The 22,972-nt window shown below is 38.1% G+C and overlaps 1 protein-coding gene across 7 annotated transcripts in view; it reads right to left on the bottom strand.

Annotated features, from left to right (window-relative positions):
• RUBCN (rubicon autophagy regulator) overlaps window positions 1–22,972 on the bottom strand; it is a 76,790-nt gene that overhangs the window by 36,521 nt on the left and 17,297 nt on the right. The window contains exon 1 of one of the 7 annotated variants that reach the window (XM_074301499.1): window positions 21,534–22,122. The exons of 1 other annotated variant lie outside the window; for it this stretch is intronic. In XM_074301499.1, coding sequence (XP_074157600.1) covers window positions 21,534–21,598 — 65 coding nt within the window. In that variant the 5' untranslated portion in view covers window positions 21,599–22,122. Of the gene's footprint in view, window positions 1–21,533; window positions 22,123–22,972 lie in introns of those variants that run through there. 5 more of the 7 variants (XM_074301503.1, XM_074301500.1, XM_074301501.1 and 2 more) reach the window with 5 other exon arrangements.

The following is a 22,972-nucleotide window of genomic DNA, read 5'->3' as shown; positions in this document are numbered from 1 at the left end:
GAAAATGGTATTTACACACATATATTGTATCTAGGTTATATTGTAACACATGTAAAATGTATGGGATTACCTGCCATCGGGGGGAGTGAGTGGAGGGAGGGAGGGGATAATTTGGAAAAATGAATTAAAAAAAAAAAAAAAGTGGTCAATAGTATAAAATGCTGCGAAGAAGTGGGGAAGGATGAAGACTGAGAACAAATCACTAGATTTGGTGATGAAGATCATTAATAACTTTGGAAAGGACAGCTGAATAAGCCAGACTGCAGAGGGTTTAGAGGGGAATGAAAGGAGAGTGAAACACCCAGTGTAGATACCTTTCTAGGAGTCAAACTATAAGCTGCAAGGCTGGTCTGAGCAAATTAGGCCTTTTCCTCAGAAGGACAAAAAGAACTTCAAGACAAAACAAACATACAAAAGGCTGCTGGAATAAGACAGATAGTCTTCACCCAAGGAATCTTCTTATTTTCTCTGTACATTTTCATCTAGTTTACTCATATAGTCACCTGACAGAAGTGATAGAGTCAAAATGTGGAATGGGACGTATTTTTGCACATGACCAAGGTGAGTGTTTGTTTTGCCTACTATTCATATTTAGTACAAAGTTTTGCTCCACTTCACTAATCCATTTTGGGTAAGGGAAGTGGGAAAGGAAAGAAAATGTTCATTGAAAAAAAATATTAAATTTAATTTTTAAAAAGTGCATGGGGTTTTCTTACCTGAAATTGGTTTTTTTTCCCCCTTTTGTATATGAAAAGTAGTGCTACCCCAACACATTAAGTCCTCTTGGATCCTGCCTCAAGTTTTGGGAAGGACAGGTTTTCTTGGGACTACCATGTGGATTTGGGGTAGTCTGGTGAAGTTAAGTACATGTATCTTCTGTGTAAGGGTGGTCTTCCAGTGGTTTGTATACTGTTACAAATTTTAAAAATGGAGGCTGTGCTTCTAAGTTCCTTATGATCTACAAAAAAGATCAACTCAAGGCTTTTCTTATGAAATTTATTTCAAAAAAGAGAACCATTAGATTTTTCTGACAATAAAAGAGAAATCTGGAATACTTCTTCCCCAAGGGAAGTATTCCTATAATGCCTATCAAATTTCTTTTTAAATGAGCCACAAGAAGTAACAACATGATTTTTAAAATATTAGTCCACACTTCTTAAAAATCCCATATCAAACATTCTCATCCTCATCCATCCTCCCTTCTTCCCTCTCTCTCTCTTTCTCTTTCCCCCACTTTCTTTCCCTCTTGCTCTTTCTCATAGAACATAAGTGCTTCCCAGTAAATATCTCATCTGGTACACAAATTGTTTCATAAATTTAGATTCTGGGAATGCAGTGTGAGTTCACATTTGATGCTGAGCCATTATTTTAACAAGAAAAAATTGTGCACAAGAAAAAGTTTCAACTTATAAAAGATCAAGTTGGAAATACTGGAAAGAAAGGGGAAAAAAAATTTCTCAGCAGTAGATTTCTCTAGAAAGGAAAGGTAGACAAGGAGAGGAGCAATATAGGACAAAGGGAGAATGAGTAAGTTTGTTCTTAAAGCAACTCTCACTTCCTCCTTTGTGGCATCTGGAAGAGATATTCATTCTGACTGGTGATATGGGCACACTATGACTTCATTATTTGCTAATGCTGACAGACCCTGAGAAAACTGGGCTGGCAGGTTCTTCTGCATTGTGATAAGAGCTGGAAGAAGGGGCAGTGATTCTCAAGTAAGTACCTGAAGCCTTGGCCAGATCCCAGAGGCTCAGGTGAACCTCTTCACTACAGCACCATTAACACCATGTGCCACTTGTATCCTCACTCCATTCCAGATTTATGGCACTCAAGCTGCCAGGCAAAGCCCTTGTCACTAATAGTCCCATAGTCCCAAGGCCATTTTGCCTAGAAGCAGAGAAGCCCCCAAGCCTTGTCTTCTTATAACCATCTATTTTCTTATTAATCAAACGACCCCCAAGCTCTTTCTAAAGCATTTTACAAGATTATGGAGACTATCTTTGCAGGCCTGCTTCTGTGTCACAATTCAAAGAATAGTGGTGATGGGCTAGCAACTCTAATGCTTAAGGTTTTTCCTTTAGCATACCCCTGCACTCTGCAAGGACTTACATCAGACTTGTTTCCTTATGTATCTCTTTGGATTATGGTCTTTATTTACAGTCAATTAAGTAAAAATTACTCAAATCCTAATACTAAAAACTAAAATAGGTTAGAACCAAACTTATTAAGTCAAGAGCACTAAAGAGGATTTATTACCTGAGAAGATGGAATATTTTTAAAAGTTATGTTATTTAATTTAATTGTTATGAAAATCTACCTAACAGATTAAATTCATCTACTGGCCCTAGTTCTGCAAATCTCTTCTGGCATGGTACAGAATCATCCTGTCAAAATGTCTGAAGTCAGTGATTGTGTTCATCTATTACATTTCCTTTTATTTGCTCTTTTCTGCTTCAGCCTAAACAAATCCAGATAATTTTAATGCTAAACATTCTTCTGTTTGATGGTTCTCTCACCATCCTATCCTGCCTGGTTCTCTCTAACTTTGGATATATCAACTCAGTCACTATCTATACCTTTAAAAATATACTGTACACTTCTGGCAGTAAAAAAACCCAAAAAACAACTAAAAATACATCAATTGGGGAATGACCAAAGTATGGCCTGTGAAGATAATAGATTATTATTACACTGTAAAAAAGGATATAAGGAATTTAAAGAAACTTATATGAAGTAATGAAGGATAATAATGGAAGAAAAAAACAATATACAAATTTAAAATAATAATGAAGACAACTGAATTCAAATTAAATTACATGGACCAATCTAAGAACAGATGATAAAAACATATTTCTTTCTTCTCAAGAAAGGTGGTGAATTTGGAATGTAGGTAACTATATATTATCAAGCTAACTAAATACTTCTGTTTTGTTGGAATTTTCCATCATTATAAAGGATACATCTTTGGGAGTCATTATGTGGGGAAATTACTATCATATAAAACACAAAAAGGCCAAATCACCCAAAAACATCTAAGGGAATGGCTATGAAGAAAATTCCTAAACAGAAACAAATAAACAAGCAAAAAAAGGAGAGATCACAAAAGATAAAAACATTCTCGACTACACAAAATTTTAAAGTTTTTGCAAGCATCAAGTCATCAAATCAACAAGAACTCTAAAAGAAACAACAGAATGGAAAAAAAATATTTGCAGCAAATATCACAATAAAAGCATGTTCTCCAAAACATTAAACAGACTGATACAAATATATATCAAGAATTATTCCCCAAAGGATAAATAATCAAAGAATTTTGATGAGGTCCTTGGAAGCCAGACTACTCCCTGAAGCAAGCAGGGAAGAGTACTGATACGATTATCTTGCCCTTAGTTGGCCTTTTGTTCTAAAGTAAGGCTTTTGTTCCTGGCAAGGACAAAATCATTAGAAAGCCAAGTGACTTTAACCAAGGAGATTTTATTTTCCTTTAAAAGAACCTACAACACTTCACTAACTCAACTAACTTCTTTATGGGATTAGTTTACTTGCCAAGTGTCACAAGAAATAACTGTTTTTAGGTGTTCAATCAGTGTAATCCCCTGCTAAATTTCTTTTGTAGGAATTTAGCCAGTCTTGGGACATCCAGGGATTAGTTCAGGATTTACCATACCTTAATGGCATCTTCCCTCTGGGTAAATGTGAATTCTTCTAGGGATCTTAGCTCTTAGTTACTAAAACCCCTTTTCTTTGCTAAAAACTCCATATGAATTTAGCCCACTAAATCTTTGCCTCATGATTTGGAGAAGATCTAAGCCTACAAATTCTTACAAGACAACAGGGACACTTGCCTGAGATTTCCATATACTTTTGGGATCTAAAACCCTCTTTCCTCAACATTTGGTGGCAAATCAAATATGAATATCAATATCAATATGAATAAATAGTTCTCTAAAAAAGAATAGAATTGCAAATGCTAATTGATCAAATAAAATCATGCCCCAACTCATTAACAAGAAGAAAAATGCAAATTAAAATACAAGTATTCTTGATGAAGAGAGCCCCAAAACTCCTTGAAGGACAAATTCTCCTTGAACCCTACCACTATAAAGACCCCAGCTGAAAACAAACAGTTTCATTCTGTTATCTAGGTGGGGCTGGTTGAGTTCTGGATTGGAGAATTCCAACCCTATTCATGGAAGATTTTCTATTCAATTCCAGTTCAAGCTGAAACTCAGCTTGTAGATAAAAAGAGCCAACTTGGACCTCACTCCTTGCATAGGAGCTAATATGCCATGACAAGGAAACTCCCTGGCATATTAGAAAACTCTGCCCACTGGAATATTCTCTTTCAGCATTACCCTCTCTTTATCCTCATGAATTTCCCCAACGAGACTTTATACCTCTCGGCTGGGACCTTACTTTATATTTCTCTGTCAGGACACTAAGGAATTCAGCCTTTCTATTCATGCATAGCAAAGGCTGACTTCCCAATGCCAATAATAAACTTCTTTTACCAGTCTAGCTTTTCAGGTTTGTAAATTCCTTTATGAAAGACCTCTGCACTGCCAGAAGGTTCCCAAAACTCCCTACCCATGTGCTGAATCCTAAGGGAATTTAAGGGAGCCAAACCTCTTCATTTGGTTCCCTGAACCTGCCACTAGCCTTATCATTTAACTCCCTGACCACCAGGAACCCTAATCTCATCATTCTCACATCATAAAACTACGCTTAAAGGTTCAATTGCTCCAGATTTCAATTCAATTTGGAGTTAGAGAAGAAAAGGGAATAAAATGTCCATATTCTTTGACTAAGTAATAAGGGACAAACATTGCCCAAAGAAGTTAAGAAACAAAGGTCCAATAGCAGCATTCAGTGATATCAAAAAACTAGAAATAAAGGAGGTTATCACTGACAAAGAAAAAATATGGTATGAGAAATTTTTAACAGATATTTCCTTCAGTAAGAAAATAAAAACACGAGGAATTCAGAAACCTAGGAGATAATTTATTTGAACTATACAAAGTGAAATAAACTCAACTATAAATAATGTATGTAAATGAAAAGATTTTTCAAAGGAACCTCAACTTCCAATTAAAAAAAAGGAAAAAAATTCAATGAAAATCCTGTAGGCAGTAATAGATTACCATAAGTATACATTCAGGAATGGTCTTTGTATCAGGGGATTTTGTTTAATTATTATTATTATTATTATTATTTTGGTCTTTCAGAATGCTTTTTAGAGGAAGTGGAAAATGAAAGCATTCATTTATTACAAGTGCTAATATGGGGCTAAACACTGTGGGATGCAAATTCAAAAGTAAACCAGTACCTTACCCTAGAGGAGTTTCTATGCTAACAGGGTAACAAAAGGAGCAGCAAAGGGTGCAGGAGTGATTTCTAGAAGAAGCCGCAGGGATGGTCTATGGGAAGTATAGGAGTGGAGGTAAGGGGAATATATCTGGCAAGATAAGTTAGCTAGGACAGAATATTAAACATGGCTTTGATCAATATGTGTGGTACAGAAATGGTGAGGGGTAACCATAGGAAAAAAAAAAAAGCTGGAGAGATCTCTAGAAGCAAAGCAAAAGTTTATTGCACATTCTGGAGAGAAGGACGTCCCACCCTTCGAGCAGACAAAGGAAGAGAGGAAGCGCCTCCTGTGGGCAGGACAGCACCTTTAATCCCTAATGCAAAACACCCCCTCCCACCACTGACCCTCATCCTCATAGGCTGAGAGTCTCACATTCTAAACTCGAGAACTACCCACGAAATTGAACTTGACCAATAAGTACATAGTTGCCCATATTTGACTGAAATAGGGAGAAAATTGTGTCATGGGAGGATAGGAGGAAGGGGACTCAATTATGCCCTTGATTCAATCCTCAAAGTCCTTCAGGCCTACTCAAACTCTGAAATAGATGAAGCCTTACTCGATTTTCACACCTGTCTGGAAAGATCTCACCTCCTCTCATTCAATACAATGATCCTTGACAATTTCAAAAAACTTATATACATGCCACACAGCCCTGGAGGCAGAACTAATGAATTAAGTACAGACTAAGGGGTATCTCTTTTTTCAACCCCCACCCCACTTCCTCAACATGGCTAATATGGAAATGCTTTGCATGACTTCATATATATATTTCATGCTTCCTCAATGGATGGGAGAAGAGAATTTGAAAATTAAAATTAAAAATGTAAAAATAAAAGAAATATTAAACATGGCTTGGACAAGATATATAACTGCAGTATAAAAATTACAAAATGTTAAAATATAAAGGGTAGAACAAATTCAACACTGACATTTCTCCAGGAGGGAGGTCAAAAAGGATTTTAAAATAGCAGACTTTAAAGGAATCTACCAGATCTCCTTTAGGCAATGTTTTGTTGTTGTGGTTGTTGTTGTTTTAATTTTGCCCCCTACCCTGCTTTGCCTTCAGAGTTCACTAGAAAGAAATCTGGTAAAGTTTTCACTGCTGGGTTGGATGCTATTTTATCTCAACTGTAAGATATAGATATCAATAGGTATGTAGATATAGACATGACATAATTCCTTTTTTTTTTTTTTTTTTTTTGAGGCTGGAGTTAAGTGACTTGCCCAGGGTCACACAGCTAGGAAGTGTTAAGTGTCTGAGACCAGATTTGAACTCTGGTCCTCCTGACCTCAGGGCTAGTGTTCTATCTACTGCGCCACCTAGCTGCCCCGACATAATTTCTTAAGATCCAAATGAACCTTAAACCCAAACCACATGGGTTTTCATAGATTGGTCAACAATAAAGTTCATAGTTCTTTTCAAGAAAGAAGGACAAATACTCATCCTATACAGTAATAGGAGGGGAAAGAGGAAAGGAAAGGGGGAGGCTAATAGAAGGAAGGGAAGCAGTAAAAAAGAAAGGAAAGGGGGAGGCTAATAGAAGGAAGGGAAGCAGTAAAAAGGAAAAAAGATAAGAAGGGGGGTTGAAAAAAGGGATGATAGACTGGGGAAGGTGGTGGTCATAAGCAATACACTGGGAGAAAGGAGAGAGAAAAGCATAATTTGGGAAAAATAGATAGCAAGAAATACAGAATTAGTAATTAGAATTAGGAAATACCGAATTAGTAACTGTGTCAATTGAATGGGATGAACTCTAAATAGAATCTGATAGCTGACTGGATTAAAAGTCAGAACCCTACAATATGTTGTTTACAAGAAACACATTTGAAACAGCGATACATACAGAGTAGAGGTAAAAGGCTGGAACAGAATCTATTATGCTTCAGCTAAAGTTAAAAAAAATCAGGGAGAGCAAACCTGATCTCAGATCAAGCAAAAGCAAAAATAGTTCTAATTAAAAGAGATATAGAAGGAAACTATATCTTACTAAAGGCTCTCATAGATAATGAAAAAATATCAATATTAATCATATATTCACTAAATGGGACTGATTAGATGAACTTTTCTCAATATTGAGACTAAGTCACATGATCCCTATTCCCAGGTCTTGAACCCTAGGTTGCAGGAAGTCACATGATCTTAAACGTCAGATCCTCAAGAAGTTCCACCCACAGGAAGTGATATGAGTCACAGGAAGCAGACAACATTGGTCAAGGATCCTTTTAGTCTATCCAATGAAAAGGCTTAGTTCTTTTGCTTTTAAAATACAGGGCAAGGAAAAAGCTGGCCAGGTTCACAAGCACATGTTGGGAACACTCCCAGGTGTGCTAGGGCCTCTCCCTGCAGGGACTAAATAAATGCTTTCTCTTTGTACCTGATGATGTCTCTGATTAGTTAATGTGGGAAAGGGAGTTTTGCACCTGTCCCACAAAACACAAAGTGGTGTAGCATCCTAATTCTTAGAGAAGTTAAATGAGTTGCAAGAAGAAACAGCAAAACTATACTAGTGGAGGATCCCAACCTCCCTCTTCTTTTTTTTTTTTTTTAATTTTAATTTTATTTTATAATTATAACATTTTTTTGACAGTACATATGCATGGGTAATTTTTTACAACATTATCCCTTGCACTTACTTCTATTCAGATTTTTTCCCTTCCTCCCCCAACCCCCTCCCCCAGATGGCAAGCAGTCTTATATATGTTAAATATATTACAGTATATTCTAGATACAATATATGTGTGTAGAACTGAATTTTTTGTTGCACAGGAAGAATTGGATTCAGAAGGTAAAAATAACAGTTTACATTCATTTCCCAGTGTTCCTTTTCTGGATGTAGCTGATTCTGTCCATCATTAATCAATTGGAATTGGATTAGCTCTTCTCTATGTTGAAGAAATCCACTTCCATCAGCATACATCCTCATACAGTATCATTGTTGAAGTGTATAATGATCTTCTGGTTCTGCTCGTTTCACTCAGCATCAGTTGATGTAAATCTCTCCAAGCCTCTCTGTATTTCTCCTGTTGGTCATTTCTTATAGAACAATAATATTCCATAACATTCATATACCATAGTTTACCCAACCATTCTCCAACTGATGGACATCCATTCATCTTCCAGCTTCTAGCCACTATGAAAAGGGCTGCCACAAACATTTTGGTACATACAGGTCCCTTTCCCTTCTTTAGTAGTTCCTTGGGGTATAAGCCCAGTAGTAGTATGGCTGGGTCAAAGGGTATGCACATTTTGATAACTTTTTGGGCATAATTCCAGATTGCTCTCCAGAATGGTTGGATTCTTTCACAACTCCACCAACAACGCATCAGTGTCCCAATTTTCCCACAGCCCCTCCAACATTCATCGTTATTTGTTCCTGTCATCTTAGCCAATCTGACAGGTGTGTAATGATACCTCAGAGTTGTCTTAATTTGCATTTCTCTGATCAATAATGATTTGGAACACTCTTTCATATGAGTGGAAATAGTTTTAATTTCATCATCTGAAAATTGTCTGTTTATATCCTTTGACCATTTATCAATTGGAGAATGGCTTGATTTCTTATAAAGTCATATATTTTGGAGATGAAGCCTTTATCAGAACCTTTAACTGTAAAAATTTTTTCCCAATTTGTTACTTCCCTTCTAATCTTGTTTGCATTAGTTTTGTTTGTGTAGAAACTTTTTAATTTGGTGTAATCAAAATGTTCTATTTTGTGATCAATAATGGTCTCTAGTTCTCCCTTGGACACAAACTCCTTCCTCCTCCACAAGTCTGAGAGGTAAACCATCCCATGTTCCTCCAATTTATTTATGATTTCATTCTTTATGCCTAAATCTTGGACCCATTTTGATCTAATCTTAGTATGTGGTGTTAAATGTGGGTCCATGCCTAGTTTCTGCCATACTAATTTCCAGTTTTCCCAGCAGTTTTTGTCAAATAATGAATTCTTATCCCAAAATTTGGGATCTTTGGGTTTGTCAAACACTAGATTGCTATTTTTATTCACTATCTTGCCCTGTGAACCTAACCTATGCCACTGATCAACTAGTCTATTTCTTAGCCAATACCAAATGGTTTTGGTGACTGTTGCTTTATAATATCGCTTTAAATCAGGTACACTTAGACCACCTTCCTCTGACTTTTTTTTCATTAGTTCCCTTGCAATTCTCGACCTTTTATTCTTCCATATGAATTTTGTTGTTATTTTTTCTAGGTCATTAAAATAGTTTCTTGGTAGTCTGATTGGTATAGCACTAAATAAATAGATTAGTTTGGGGAGTATTGTCATCTTTATTATATTCGCTCGGCCTATCCAAGAACACTGAATGTCTTTCCAATTATTTAAATCTGACTTTATTTTTGTAGCAAGTGTTTTGTAATTTTGCTCATATAATTCCTGACTCTCCTTTGGTAGATATATTCCCAAATATTTTATACTATTGACTGTTATTTTGAATGGACCAACCTCCCTCTTCTAGAACTAGATAAATCTACCCACAAAATAAACAATAAAGAAGTTAAGGTTAATAGAAGTTTAGAAAAATTAGGTATGATAGACCGTTAGATAAATACACTTTTTTCTCAGCAGTACATGACATTTATACAAAACCGACCATGTATTAGGGCACAAAAACAGCACAATAAAATGCAAAAAGAGTAGCAGTAGTAAATACATCTTTTTAAAGGAAACTTTATATGACTAGATACTGACATCAATAAAATAGAGAAAGAGAAGAACAATGAATTGAGCATGCAACTAAAAAAGCTAGAAAAAGAATTAACCTCCCCCCCCCATTAAATACCCTATTAGAAATTTTGAAAATCAAAGGAGAGATTAATAAAATTGAAAGTAAGAAAACGATTAAACTAATAAAACTAAGAGTTGATGTTATGAAAAAAAAACCTAACAAAATAAACTTTTGGTTAATTTGATTAGAAAAAGGAAAGAAAACCAAATTACCAGTAAAAAAAATGAAAAGGATATGCTTACCACCAATGAAGAGGAAATTAAAGCAATAATTGGAATCTATTTTGCCCAAGTGTCTGCCAATGAACTTGATAATCCAAGTGAAATGGATGAATACTTAACAAAAATAAATTGCCCATGCTGAGTGAAATGAGCAGATCATTATATACTTCAACAACAATACTATATGATGATCAATTCTGACAGACGTGGCTCTCTTCAAAAATGATATGAACCAAAGCAGTTCCAATAGAGCAATAATGAACTGAACCAGCTACACTCAGAGAAAGAACTCTGGGAGATGACTATGAACCACTACATAGAATTCCCAATCCCTCTAATTTTGTCCGCTTGCATTTTGGATTTCCTTCACAGGCTAATTGTACACTATTTCAAAGTCCGATTCTTTTTGTACAGCAAAATAACTGTTTGGACATATATACATATACTGTATTTAACTTATTTAACATGTATTGGACAACCTGTCATCTGGGGGAATGGGTAGGGGGAAATTGGGAAAAGTTGGAACAAAAGGTTTTCAGTTGTCAATACTGAAAAATTACCCATGCATATATTGTAAATAAAAATCTATAATAAAAAATATAAATTTTAAAAAATGTATGTAATTGAAACAAATATTTCCATAACAAAGTACAATAAAAAAGATGATTGCATATAAAAAAATAGATTGCCCAGATTAACATATGAAAAAATAAATTGCTTAAATATCCCATTTTAGAAAAAGAAATTGAACAAGCTACTAATGAACTGCCTAGGAAAAAATTTCAGGGCTAGATGGATTTATTATAATATATATAATTATTATTTAAAATATTTTAATATATAATATAATAAATATAATAAAGTTACAATTCTAACTAAATTAATCTACTTATTTAGTGCCATACCAATCAAACTGCCAAGAAATTATAGTTAGAAAAAATAATAACAAAATTCATTTGGAAAAACAAAAACATCAAGAATTTCAAGGGAATCAATGAAAAAAAATGCAAATAAAAGTGGCTTAACTGGACCAGACCTAAAACTATTATAAAGCAACTATATTATAAAAAGGCAGTCATCAAAACTTATTTAGTACTGGCTAAGAAATAGAGTGGTAGATCAGTAGAATAGGTTAAATTCACAAGACACAACAGTCAAGGACTACAGAAATCTAGTGTTTGATAAAACCAACGACTCTACTCTAGAGTAAGAACTTAGTATTTGGCAAAAATTACTGAGAAAACTGGAAAATAGTATGGTAGAAACTTGGCATTGACCATTATCTAATAACCCCATACTGAGATAAGGTCAAAATGAGTTCATGATATAGACATAAAGGGTGATACAATAAGCAAATTAAGAGAAAAAAGGATAGTTTACCTCTCGGATCTGTAGAAAAGGAAGGAATTTGTGGCCAAAGAATTAGCTTTTTTATGGAATGCAAAATGGATAATTTTGATTACATTAAATTAGAAAGTTTTTTACAAACAAGATCTATGCAACCAAGATTAGAAGGGAAGTAGAAAGCTGCGGAAAAAAATTTATACCAGTGTATCTGAGGCATCTCTTTTTGTAAAGTGGCAAGAAACTGGAAACTGAGGGGATGCCCATTAGTTGGGGAATGGCTAAATAAGTTTGGTATATAAATGTTAAGGAATATTATTGCTCTGTAAGAAACGACCAGCAGGATGATTTCAGAGAGGCCTGGAGAGCCTTACATGAACTGATGCTAAGTGAAATGAGCAGAAGCAGGAAATCATCATACACAGCAATAATAATACTATGTGATGATCAATTCTGAAGGAATAGCTCTTTTCAACAATGAGATGATTCAGGCCATTTTCAATAGATTTGTGATGGGAGAGATCTATCTGCAGTCAGAGAGAGAACTATGGAGACTGAATATAGATTATTTGCTTGGGTTTTTTTTTTCTCATCTTTTTTTTCCTTTTACTTCTTCTTGATCTGATTTTTCTTATGCAGCATGACAAATATGGAAATAGGTTTAAAAGAACTTCATATGTTTAACCAATATTGGATTGCTTGCTGTCTATGGGAGGGGGTGAGAGAGAAGGAGGGAAAAAAATTGGAACATAAAAGTTTTGAAATGTTGAAAATCAGCTTTGCATGTATTTGGAAAAATAAAAAGCATTTTTAAAAAAAGAATGAAGAAAAAACAACAAGAAGTTCAACTGTGGCGAAAGAAAATGGTCTAGATAATTCTTTTATCTTTTGTTTCTGATCTAGGACACCAAAGAATAAGGACATTTTTTTTTTTTTTAATTTTTTTGCTGAGGTAATTAGGATTAAGTGGCACAGCTAGGAAATGTTAAGTGTCTGAAAACAAATTTGAACTTGGGTCCTCCTGAATTCAAGACTGGTACTCTATCCACTGCTCTGCCCTGAATAAGAATATATATAATATATATATATATATATATGTTTTTTTTAATTTTTAATTTTTTTTCTTTTCTAAGGCTGGGGTTAAGTGACTTGCCCAGGGATCACACAGCTAGGAAGTGTTAAGTGTCTGAGACCAGATTTGAACTCGGGTCTTCCTGAATTCAGGGCTGGTGCTCTAGCCACTGAGCCACTTAGCTGCCCTCAGGATATTTTTTAACAAGTCAGTTTGAGAGCTTTCCTTGAAACACCAAAATACAAATGACGTTCAATTATGGAGGGCTGGGAGCAAATGGAAGCTCCATAAAGAATTTTTAATAGTAAACAAGGGGATATAACCCCAGCCTCAAAAAAAAAAAAAAAAAAAAAAAAAAAAAGTAAACAAGGAAGGCTTTTGATTCAGACACCTAAAGATAAATTTGGGAAAGACAATAATGGTTTTCAATTTCTGAAGGCACTGAAAGTAGAAATAGAAGTAGAAAAACAAGCTAAAAACTGCTGTGTAACTGTTAAATGCAGTGAAAGATAAGACTTAAGCAATGCATTCCATTTCAATTAGGCCAAGCATTAAAATTTTGGAGAAAATGCACAACTAATTGACTTAAATGCCTCATGGCATCACTTTCAGTTATTTGTGCCTGGTGATAGCTTGGCAATGACCTTGATGTCTTTGATGTCTGACCATAATCTAAGCGCTCATATCTGCTTCAGAGAAATTATTCTCATCTTCACATTCCTCCAGGGAAGTCTTCACATGCTTGGGGTAGACATCCCCCTAACTCAGTGACAGATTTGAGGATTGTCAATTACCCTCAACCCTACTCAGCCCGCCTGCCAAGATGGTTTTACCAGGGTGTGACTGCTAAGCATCCTACAGTTTCTTGGAGTCACAGGCGAGAATTGGGTGCCAAATAGATATCAAAAGTAGATAAACAGTCCTGAAGAGGGCTCAGCAAATCATCATACCAGAGATGCTAGTTCTCCCTCCTCCACCCAATGTCTGACCAACCCATGAGCAAATAATATTTCTCCTATTTTTAGGTCTACATTTTTGCAGAGAGTGCTTTATAAAATTCTTGGGTGTGACTTAGTAGAATGCCCCCCAAATATTTTAAAGCTTCTATAGATACTTTGAATGGAATTTCTAAATATACCTACTGGGTTTTATTGGTAATATAAAAGAAATGCTCATAATTAACATGGATTTACTTCATATCCTATTGCATTGTTCAATTTAAAGTTTCAATTAATTTTTAATTGACTGGTAAATTAAGTAAACTTTCCTAACTACAAATGGCAATAATTTTATCAGTTTCTCTTTACCATAGCTAGCATTCTAGTACTATGCTAAATAATAATGGGCATCCTGACTTTACTCCTGATGTTCCTGAAGGGGGGCTCTAACTTTTCTCCATTATATATGTTTGCTCTTAATTTTAGCTAAGACTCTATTTGAATTATGAAAGAGATTAGGAGATTCTCTTTTTTTCCAATATTTTAAACAATTTGTATGATGTTAGAATTTACTGTTCTTTGACTAGAATTGAATGTTTGATAGAATTCACTTGCTAATCGACTCAGACTTGGAATTTTTTTCTTTGGGAATTCATTATTTTAGTCCCAAATTATATCAGTAGTAGTAAATGATGTAACTGATGTAGTCTACAATCAGGTTGAAGGGAAATGAGATAATATTTGTAAAGCACTATGAAAATAATAGCTAGTATTACTATTATTACAAATAGCAAAATAAGAATATGAAAATAATCCTCTCTCCCCTGCCCCCAAACAAAGGATTAAGACTCTCCAAATCAGTGGAACCGAGTTGCAGATATACTGAAGCTTGCCTAGAAACAATCTGGACAATGAAGATATTTCTATGTTATATAAGAGTGATGCTTCTGGGGAAAGATATGGGATTGTAGTGGGAAAGTATTCTTTAGAGAAACTGTAATTTTAGAAAGTGAAATAAAGATGAAATCACAAGAAGGAAGAATAACTTAGGAGAATTGAATCCTTATACAGTCACTCAGAAAATGGCAAAGAAATTTACTTCTACCCTAAGCTATGACCTGGCTCTTGGTCATTCTCTATTATTTGGAGGGTAATAGTTTACAGCTTTTTTTTTTTTTTTTTTTTTGCGACTAAAAATAATTACAGTGTAAATAACTGGTCAATCATCTTTAGACTGCTGAATCCTGGAGCAGAATACTCAAGAGCTGAGAAAAGATAGGCAAGAGAAAGTAAATTAGACTAAGAAAAAGCTGAAGCTAAAAAGGAAGTCAGTCACTCACTCTGCAGTCTCAGGTATACTAAACAGTAACATCACTATTCATTGACTGTACACCAATGTGGATGCTATACCAGAAAAAAGCAGAACATCTACTCTCCACCCACTTACTGTGGTCTAAGAGGGGACAGAAACTCTAAACTCCTTGAAAGAGAGATTCTCCTTCACCTTCTCTAAGATATCACCCCAGGAAACCAAGATAAAATGGTTTATCTAGGTGGGCTAATTTAGTCCAGAGCTGGAGAATTCCAACCCTACTGAATTAAAGAAAGACTCATTCAATTCTATTCAATTCCAGCTCAAGCTGAAACCCAGCCCCCAACAAGAACTGACCTCAGCTTGTAGCTAAGGCTTCTATTATAAAAGAGCCAATTTTAAATTTATTCCTTGCAGAGGACCTAACATGCCATGCTATGCCAAGGAAATCTCTGCCTGCTGGAATGAAATTCTCTTTCAGCGTTACCCTCTCTTAACTCTCTCACCTAAGACTTTATACCTCTCTGTTGGGATTTCTCTACTACAAACTTTACTTCTCTGCCAGGACTCCTCCACTACTTTGCTCTCCTGTCCGGACCTTGCCACTAAGGAATTCAGCCTTTCTATTCATGCATAGCAAAGGCTGACTTCCCAATGCCAATAATAAACTTTTTTTTTATCAGTCTAGCTTTTGGGGTTTGTAAATTCCTTTACAAAGGACCTCTGCGCCTCCAGAAAGGAAGGTTCCCACAACTCCCTACCTTGCACCTAATCCCAAGGGGATTTAGGGGAGCCAAATCTCTTCATTTGGTTCCCTGAACCCCAAACCTTCCACTAACCTCATCATTTAACTCCCTGACCACCAGGAACCCTAATCTCCCCTGAATCTAATCTCATCACTATGGCTCTCCTTCAAATTACAATTAAATTTCCTTGAGAAAGCCATCTACAACAGGCACTTCTACCTCCTTTCCTCATTCTCTACAATCAGACTGCAGCACAACTGGACCTGCTCTCTTCAAAGTCACCACACGAAATGTCTTCTACGTGACCCTTCTGAACTCTGAGGCGGCCTGACCATCCACCATCCTCGACTCCTTGATCATCTCCTTCTCCTGGGTTTTCTTAACAAGGCTTATCAGTGTGACCTATCATCTGGGTCTTACCACTAATCATGGATACCTCACAAAATTCTGCCCCAGGCCCTCTTCAGCCTTCTCATCACCTCTCAAAGTTCAATTACCATCCTAATGAGATAATTAGACTGTGAGCTCCTAGACAGCAGGGGATGCCTTGCTTGGCACCCAGAGCTTAGCACAAGGCTTGGCACTTAGTAGGTTCTTGATGAATGCTTGTTGAATGACTATTTTAGTATGCATAGTTCAAAAGTCTTTCAAAGACAGTAAAAAGAATGGGAAAAGCAGAAGAGCAGTTCATTCAGCAGTCTACGAGTGGAGGGTAGATTTTTATAGAGCAGGAAAGAGTTCTTAATCTTCTTAGAGAAGTTAGTGGAAATAAAGTGTTTATATATATATATATATATATATATATATATATATATATATATATTCCCCGCCCCCTCTAAATTCACAGACCCCTTAACATTCACAGACTTTTTGGGGATTCACATTTCTATGTTTAAAAGAATATCTGTTTTAGAAGGGAAAAGTAGGATTTTTTAATTTACTGGATTAAGTAACTCTATTCTATTTAAATCAATCATTCAATTAATAATCATTTATTAAGCTCCTATCAAGTATTTGGAAGGCAACAAGCAAACAACTTCCTATAAATAAGATAATATGCAGAATAAATTAGATTATCAACAGAAGGAAGGTTCTAGCAATTAAGGAGGCTGAGAAAGGCTTCTTGGAGAAGGTAGGATTTTAGCTGGGATTTGAAGGATGCCAGGTCAGAAGAAAACTATAGAGATAAACTGATAGATAGCTAGTGAAAACATAGCTGGATGGAGTGGCTTGTGAGAGGAACAGATTCTGAGGTTTCTGCCAACTCTGAGATTTCGTGAATTATGGTTTAAAAACAAGAGCTATGTATGTTTACAGTCATAGTTTCAGTTCCTGAATAAGTAATTTCCCAATTAAGTAACAAACACAGGCAGCTAGGGCCTGGAGTCAGGAAAACTCATTTTCCAGAATTCAAATTGGGCCTCAGATACTAACTGTATGTGACCCTGGGCAAGTCATTTACCCCCATTTGCCTCAGTTTCCACATCTGTAAAATGGGATGGAGAGGGAAATGGCAAGCCACTCCAGTGTCTGTGCCAAGAAAACCCAGATGGGGCTGTGAAAAGTCAGCCATGATTGAACACAACTACCACGGTAACATACTAATTAGATGGGTCTTTAATTTGGAGATGACTACTTAGAACCCCAACTTTCCAGTACTCCAGTCAGTAAATGAAGTGAATTATTTATGATTGAAATTTTTTCTGATAATGATAAGTCAAGGTCAAGGTACATTGCTCAGGCTTCTTAGATTCACAACAGCCCAGAGTAAAGTCAGAGAATACCAATCATGAATAACTCTCTGGGCAATTAGAATCAAATTGTGTCCTCAACAGGAACTACTTTTATGTTTTATTGTAAAGCTATGTTCTCCCAAATTATTTAAAAGTCTGTCCTTTTGTCCTATAGTAGGCAGTCTCCTTCCTGCTGGTCAGACATCATGTTGCCACTAAATTTCTTGAGTTCTTTATCTATGTATGCATGATTTGATTTCACTGGTATTCTTTAGGAGATGTAAAATCTATTACAGTACCACTTCACTCAAAGTGGTCGCTGATGCAAGCAAGCCAAGATGTGAAAGAAATGGCATCCCCTCTCAGTTTCTTTCATCCTAAATTATATAGGAGACTTTTTTTTTTTTAAATCCTTAACTGGTCACATTATACAGTGATAAAACTTCCATAATCCAAATCATATATAGATTTTAGATTAAGTGTGAAGTCCTTAGAACTGAAATGACATTACACAGGAATCACGTTCAGATATCCAGAGAAAACTGCTCACACCCCAAGAATTTTCTAAAAATTATCAAACAAATATAGAAATGAATATTGAAATAAACTTAGTATTCCCATAAACCAGTGAGGAGAAATTATTGGGGCAGCCAGAGAATGAGAAAGGAAGAGTGACCCTAGTCTACTATCTTTTTCCCATCTCCTCATCTGGTGAAGGACATTGGCCTTGCTAGCTTCAAAGGTTTTGAGTATGGTGAACTTCCCACTAGTCCCCTAGTATCACTGTCATATCAGCTGATGACAATATCGGAAAGCCAAGAACAAAGTAGATATAGATCCTCAATTTTACAAAGTGTTTAGAAATCCATGCCTAAGGGTGATTTTTTTAAATACTCATAAAAGAAAAGAAAGGATTTCCAAAAACTAGAAATTGTGAGCTACCTCCTTTGTCATGAAGTCTGAAACTACTTTCCCTTGAAGTCTGGTATAGATTTTAGAGGAAAGTATCACAGACTTTGGGGGGGATATTTTGTACCAATTGTATTTTATTGTACCATCTTGATAAATGCTTGTTTCTAAAAGTTACTTAAGACAGCTGAATAAAATGATTTTCTTTCCCTCTCCACAATTGAGATTAAGTGACTTGCCCAAGGTCACACAGTTAGTTTTAAGTGAGGCCAGATTTGAAGCCAGGTCCTCCTGGTGCTCTATTTAACTGCATCAACTAGCTGCCCCTGAAGAAAATGATTTTCAATTGATAATTTTGGGGAGAAGCATGGGAGGAGGGGAGGATTGACCTGATAAAATTAGAGAAGCTAATTCCTCGGGGCAATTACCCCTAGAAAAAGAGAAGAAGATAGTCTTATTCTGTCTGGGGAAACAAGACTTATCTGTGAAAGTGGGAGTTAGTCTAAGGACCCTGAAAGCTTATTAGGGTCATTAGGGCAAAGACATAGTTTTAAACAATACTACCTGTCTGTTCAGGAACTCTCCTAAGGAGAGCTGTGAGTATCATTTATCCCAGAATTTGGACTGAATGATAACTACTCAGATTAGAAATAGCAAAGGATTCTAAAAATAATAGGAGAGAGAAATCCATTACTAACTGTATAATCTGATAGCATTCAAGAGTTAAAAGTTAGGTTAATGTTAGGCTTACAATGCAATAAGTCATCATCTCAAAGTCACCAATCCAGAAAAGAAAGGCAGTAAGGAAATGCAAGGCAGGAATGAGTCACATAGGAGCCATCCTCCTAGCAGTACCCTGCAATGCCAAACTCCTCCCTGTTCCTAGGAATCTTGTGGCTCTCATAGGAATTTTATCAAAAACGTGTTGTCTTTCACACACAAAAATAAAAGCTACCAACCCATCATATAAGTGAATTAGCTGGGGTTTTGTTTTGTTTTGGCCCTGCTTGTACTAGATTTGTCCTGACTCATTTTTTTAAACTAAGTTTTCCCTTATGACTATGGGCAAACTTTTATTTGCAAGATAGGCAGATTTAACTAGAGAGGCAGTCTTTGGCCAGGACACCAGGTAGTTCTGAAATCTTTTTGGTCTCAAGATCACCTCTAACACTTTAAAAAATTATAGGGACTCCCTCCCAGCAAATCTTTACTTAAAGTGGGCTATTCCTAGAAATATTTACTTATTTGACATTAAAATAACATAGCATTATTATGAAAATAGTTTTGATTTCAAAGGTCTCCTAAAAGAATCTCAGGGACACTCCCCCTCCCAGGGCTGTGGAAGTTGTGGGTGAGTGGGAGAGATGGAGGTCCAGGACCATATCTGGAAAACCCTCATAGAATATAGTTAACTGAATGGATCAAAGCTTGCTCTCTTTGCTCTAAAAGAACTATTCACCTGAAAAGCCATGTATTAGCAATGATTTCAGTTGGATCTTCATTCTTTTATTATGACAACTACTCTGATGAAACTAGCATTGGAGTTTCTTGGCTAGGAGAAAAGCAACATGGGCAGAGAACCATGGGGAGAAAGACAACTGGCAATAACCCCATTGTCCTGAGCAGACAAGTTAGAGATTCAATACCTCCTATTCTTATTTCTCTAATAAAGCCTACATAACTACTAAATTGGATGTCCAAAGAAGGATGGTGAATATATTTTAATGGAGTAAAAAAATGGTAACTTGACTAATGTGCAGACCTAAGAGACCAGAATAATGATTGACAGATCAAGAGGAACTGAGATTTGGGTTTTCCCCGTAAAACATTTCAAGCATTTCACAGACACCTGGAGAAAAACAGAATAGCCTCAATATACAAAGGCAGCAACTCAACCACAGAAAAAAGAACTAAAATGTTCAGGAGTCATACAGGGTCCTTCTCTCACCAGTCCCCAAGCTAGCCCATTAAAAATAGATTTTTGAATGGAAATTGAAAGTTCTGGCAACCAAAACCCTGCATGAACGCACAACCAGGTGGCTGCTGGTTACTTTGGTGAGCTATTAAGCTTAAAACTGTACTTTGGGGACACGTTGTACCTGCACCGAGAGTTTAAATTGGTTTCTGATGGAAACATCAAGAGTCACAGACACACAAAATGCTCCTTTCCCTGCAGATTTTTTTTCTCCACATACTTTCCTCTCTGAGGCTTGGCGGAATAAGCAACACTGCTAATAGAAGCCTAATTTATAAAAGACAACACAAGACATTCATGGTCCATACTTCTATTTAGTCCCAGAACATTTCACAAGCTTACTTCTCATTAAGAATCACAACTGTCAGTGATCACTGCCCACACCGAAAATGCAGGACGTCTCTGTATGGGAAAGGAGCCCCCGCCCCAATCCCTCAGTAGCTGGCTGAGTCTCTGGGCCTCATCCATAAAATGAAGGATCAGATTTAGTAACCGATCCTGCCCGTCTGTAGGACCATTAACACAGTTTATTCACTGCTGCTCACTTATTTACAGAGTCTGTGGAAGAACTTCCGAAACTACTTCCACAAACAATACGCGGGCAATTATCCCACATTCAAAGAAGCCCAGGGATCCTGAAAAGCAGGTTGCTGGCTGAAGAGGCTTGACAGGCCCGGACCCCGGAAACCAGCAGCTGCGCTCCTCAGTGACAAACCTCAGCTCCCGCCGCTGACCGCTTCTCCAGCATCGCCCCCTCCCCTTCCCTTCCTGGGCCTCTTCCCCGCCTGCCGCACATTCCTCCGGTTACCTCCCCGGGAGCTCTGCCCTTTGCACCCAGAAAGTCCTCCATCCCACTCCGTCTATTGCCGAGGTAGCCGAGCTCAGGGTGGCTTTCACGACAGTCCGGCTCAGCCCTACTGTCATCGGTCAGCTGAGACAGCCAAACCTTAGAATGAGGGATGCTCTTCCCCAGGACTCTCCCGGAGCTACCTCCCGCCCCCACCCCATCTACCTTTTCCTCCTTTTCCTCCCAAACCTCCTTCGGGCAGCGCAATCCACCCCTATACCTTCTCCCCCACCCCCACCCCGGCTCCGCGGGTCTCCGCTCTACAGCATAGACCCCTGCCTTTGGCCGCCTCTGCCTGGCCCCTTCCTCCTCCCACCTGCTCTCCTCCTGCAGCGTCTCTCCGCAGCAGCTGATCTCCATTCCGGGGCCCTCGGGCCGCATCTGGCTGAGGCGTGGCCCCCTGCCCGCCCTCCGCCTCGCCTAGCTCTTAGTCCTGCAGAGCTCAGAAGATACTGCCGCTCCGAGGAAGGCCGGGCTTGCGGGAGAACCGGCGTCCAGCCCGCCGAGGTGGTGCTGACGCCGCGGCCGCTGTGTTGGTGGCTGACTGCGGTGCCCCGGCTTCCGTCACCGAGAACTACAACTCCCGGCACACCGCGCTGAAAAACTACCGCTCCCGGCATGCACTCCGGTAACGACTGGCCCGGGCCGCCAGCTGCGCAACCTGCTCCCTGCTTCTCTCCCTTATCGCTCGGTTCCCGGCATTCCGGACGGCGTCCATTCCGGGCCTTACACTAGGCTTAGACGAAAGTAGGCACAGATCCGTGGGCGCGCATCACCCTGTGACACCCTTCTCCCCGTCCGCGCTGTCTGCGCTGCTGCCTCACGGATGGGCGATCTCCCCGGCAGCGCCAGGCGCAGTCCGTTCTGGCCACCCGGGGAGTCCCTCCGAAGAGAACTTGCTCTGGCGCTGTGACCGCCGTGGGGTGGGGGTGGGGGGGCAGCACTCCCAGCCGTGGCGTGCCCTTCTCCTCTTACGGAGCCGCACGGTATCTCCGAGGAAGCCGAGGGCAGAGAGGGCAGGAGGCCCACAGACGCGCAGGGAAGAGAGCAACGTTTCAGTCCCTCCACTGAAACTGACCAGTTGTTCGGAGGAGATCGAGGCACAGGGATGCAACCTAAAAAAGGGATCGATTCTAGCTAAAGGCTAGGCCCTGGGCGTCCCGGAGCCTAGCAGGGCTGACGGGAGATACACGTCCCGCGACAGACTAATTAAAGGCTTCAGCCCAGCCGTGACGCAGCACAGATCAGGAGCCCAAAGAGAATAATAGGCTTGAATGGGGAAAAATCTTCATTAAGCCCTTATTAATTCGAAACGTTATGCTAAGAGCTAGAGGATGCCACGGTGCAAAGAGCGCCGGGCCTGGAAGATTCCAGTTCCTGAGTTCAAATGTGACCCAGATACTTTCTAGCCGTGTGACCCTGAGCAAGTCAATAACCCTAAATGCTTCCGTTAGCTATCTGTGGAACGAGTGGAGAAAACCCCCACAAGGGCGATAGGGCGACTGAGAAAACTGAACAAAAAAGCCAAGTACTGTAAATACAAATAAGAGAAAAGGAGCCTCTGCCCTTACATTTTAATTAGAAAATAGCATCCAAAGAGAAGTATTTGGCAATTCTCAAGGTTGATGAATGGAGCTACTAGGAGGACCTGGGAGATTGATCCACTTTCCAGTAGTATTGGCAGTATTGCTTTCCTCTCTGAGTTAACTTAACTCTTAGTGATCTTTTTTTTTTCCCCTGAGGCAGTTGGGGTTA

The sequence above is a fragment of the Sminthopsis crassicaudata genome, chromosome 3 (genome assembly GCF_048593235.1).
Source record: "Sminthopsis crassicaudata isolate SCR6 chromosome 3, ASM4859323v1, whole genome shotgun sequence".
NCBI lineage: Eukaryota > Metazoa > Chordata > Mammalia > Dasyuromorphia > Dasyuridae > Sminthopsis > Sminthopsis crassicaudata.
Note: the sequence above shows the minus strand (reverse complement) of the source record. Positions and strands in the feature narration are given on the sequence as shown.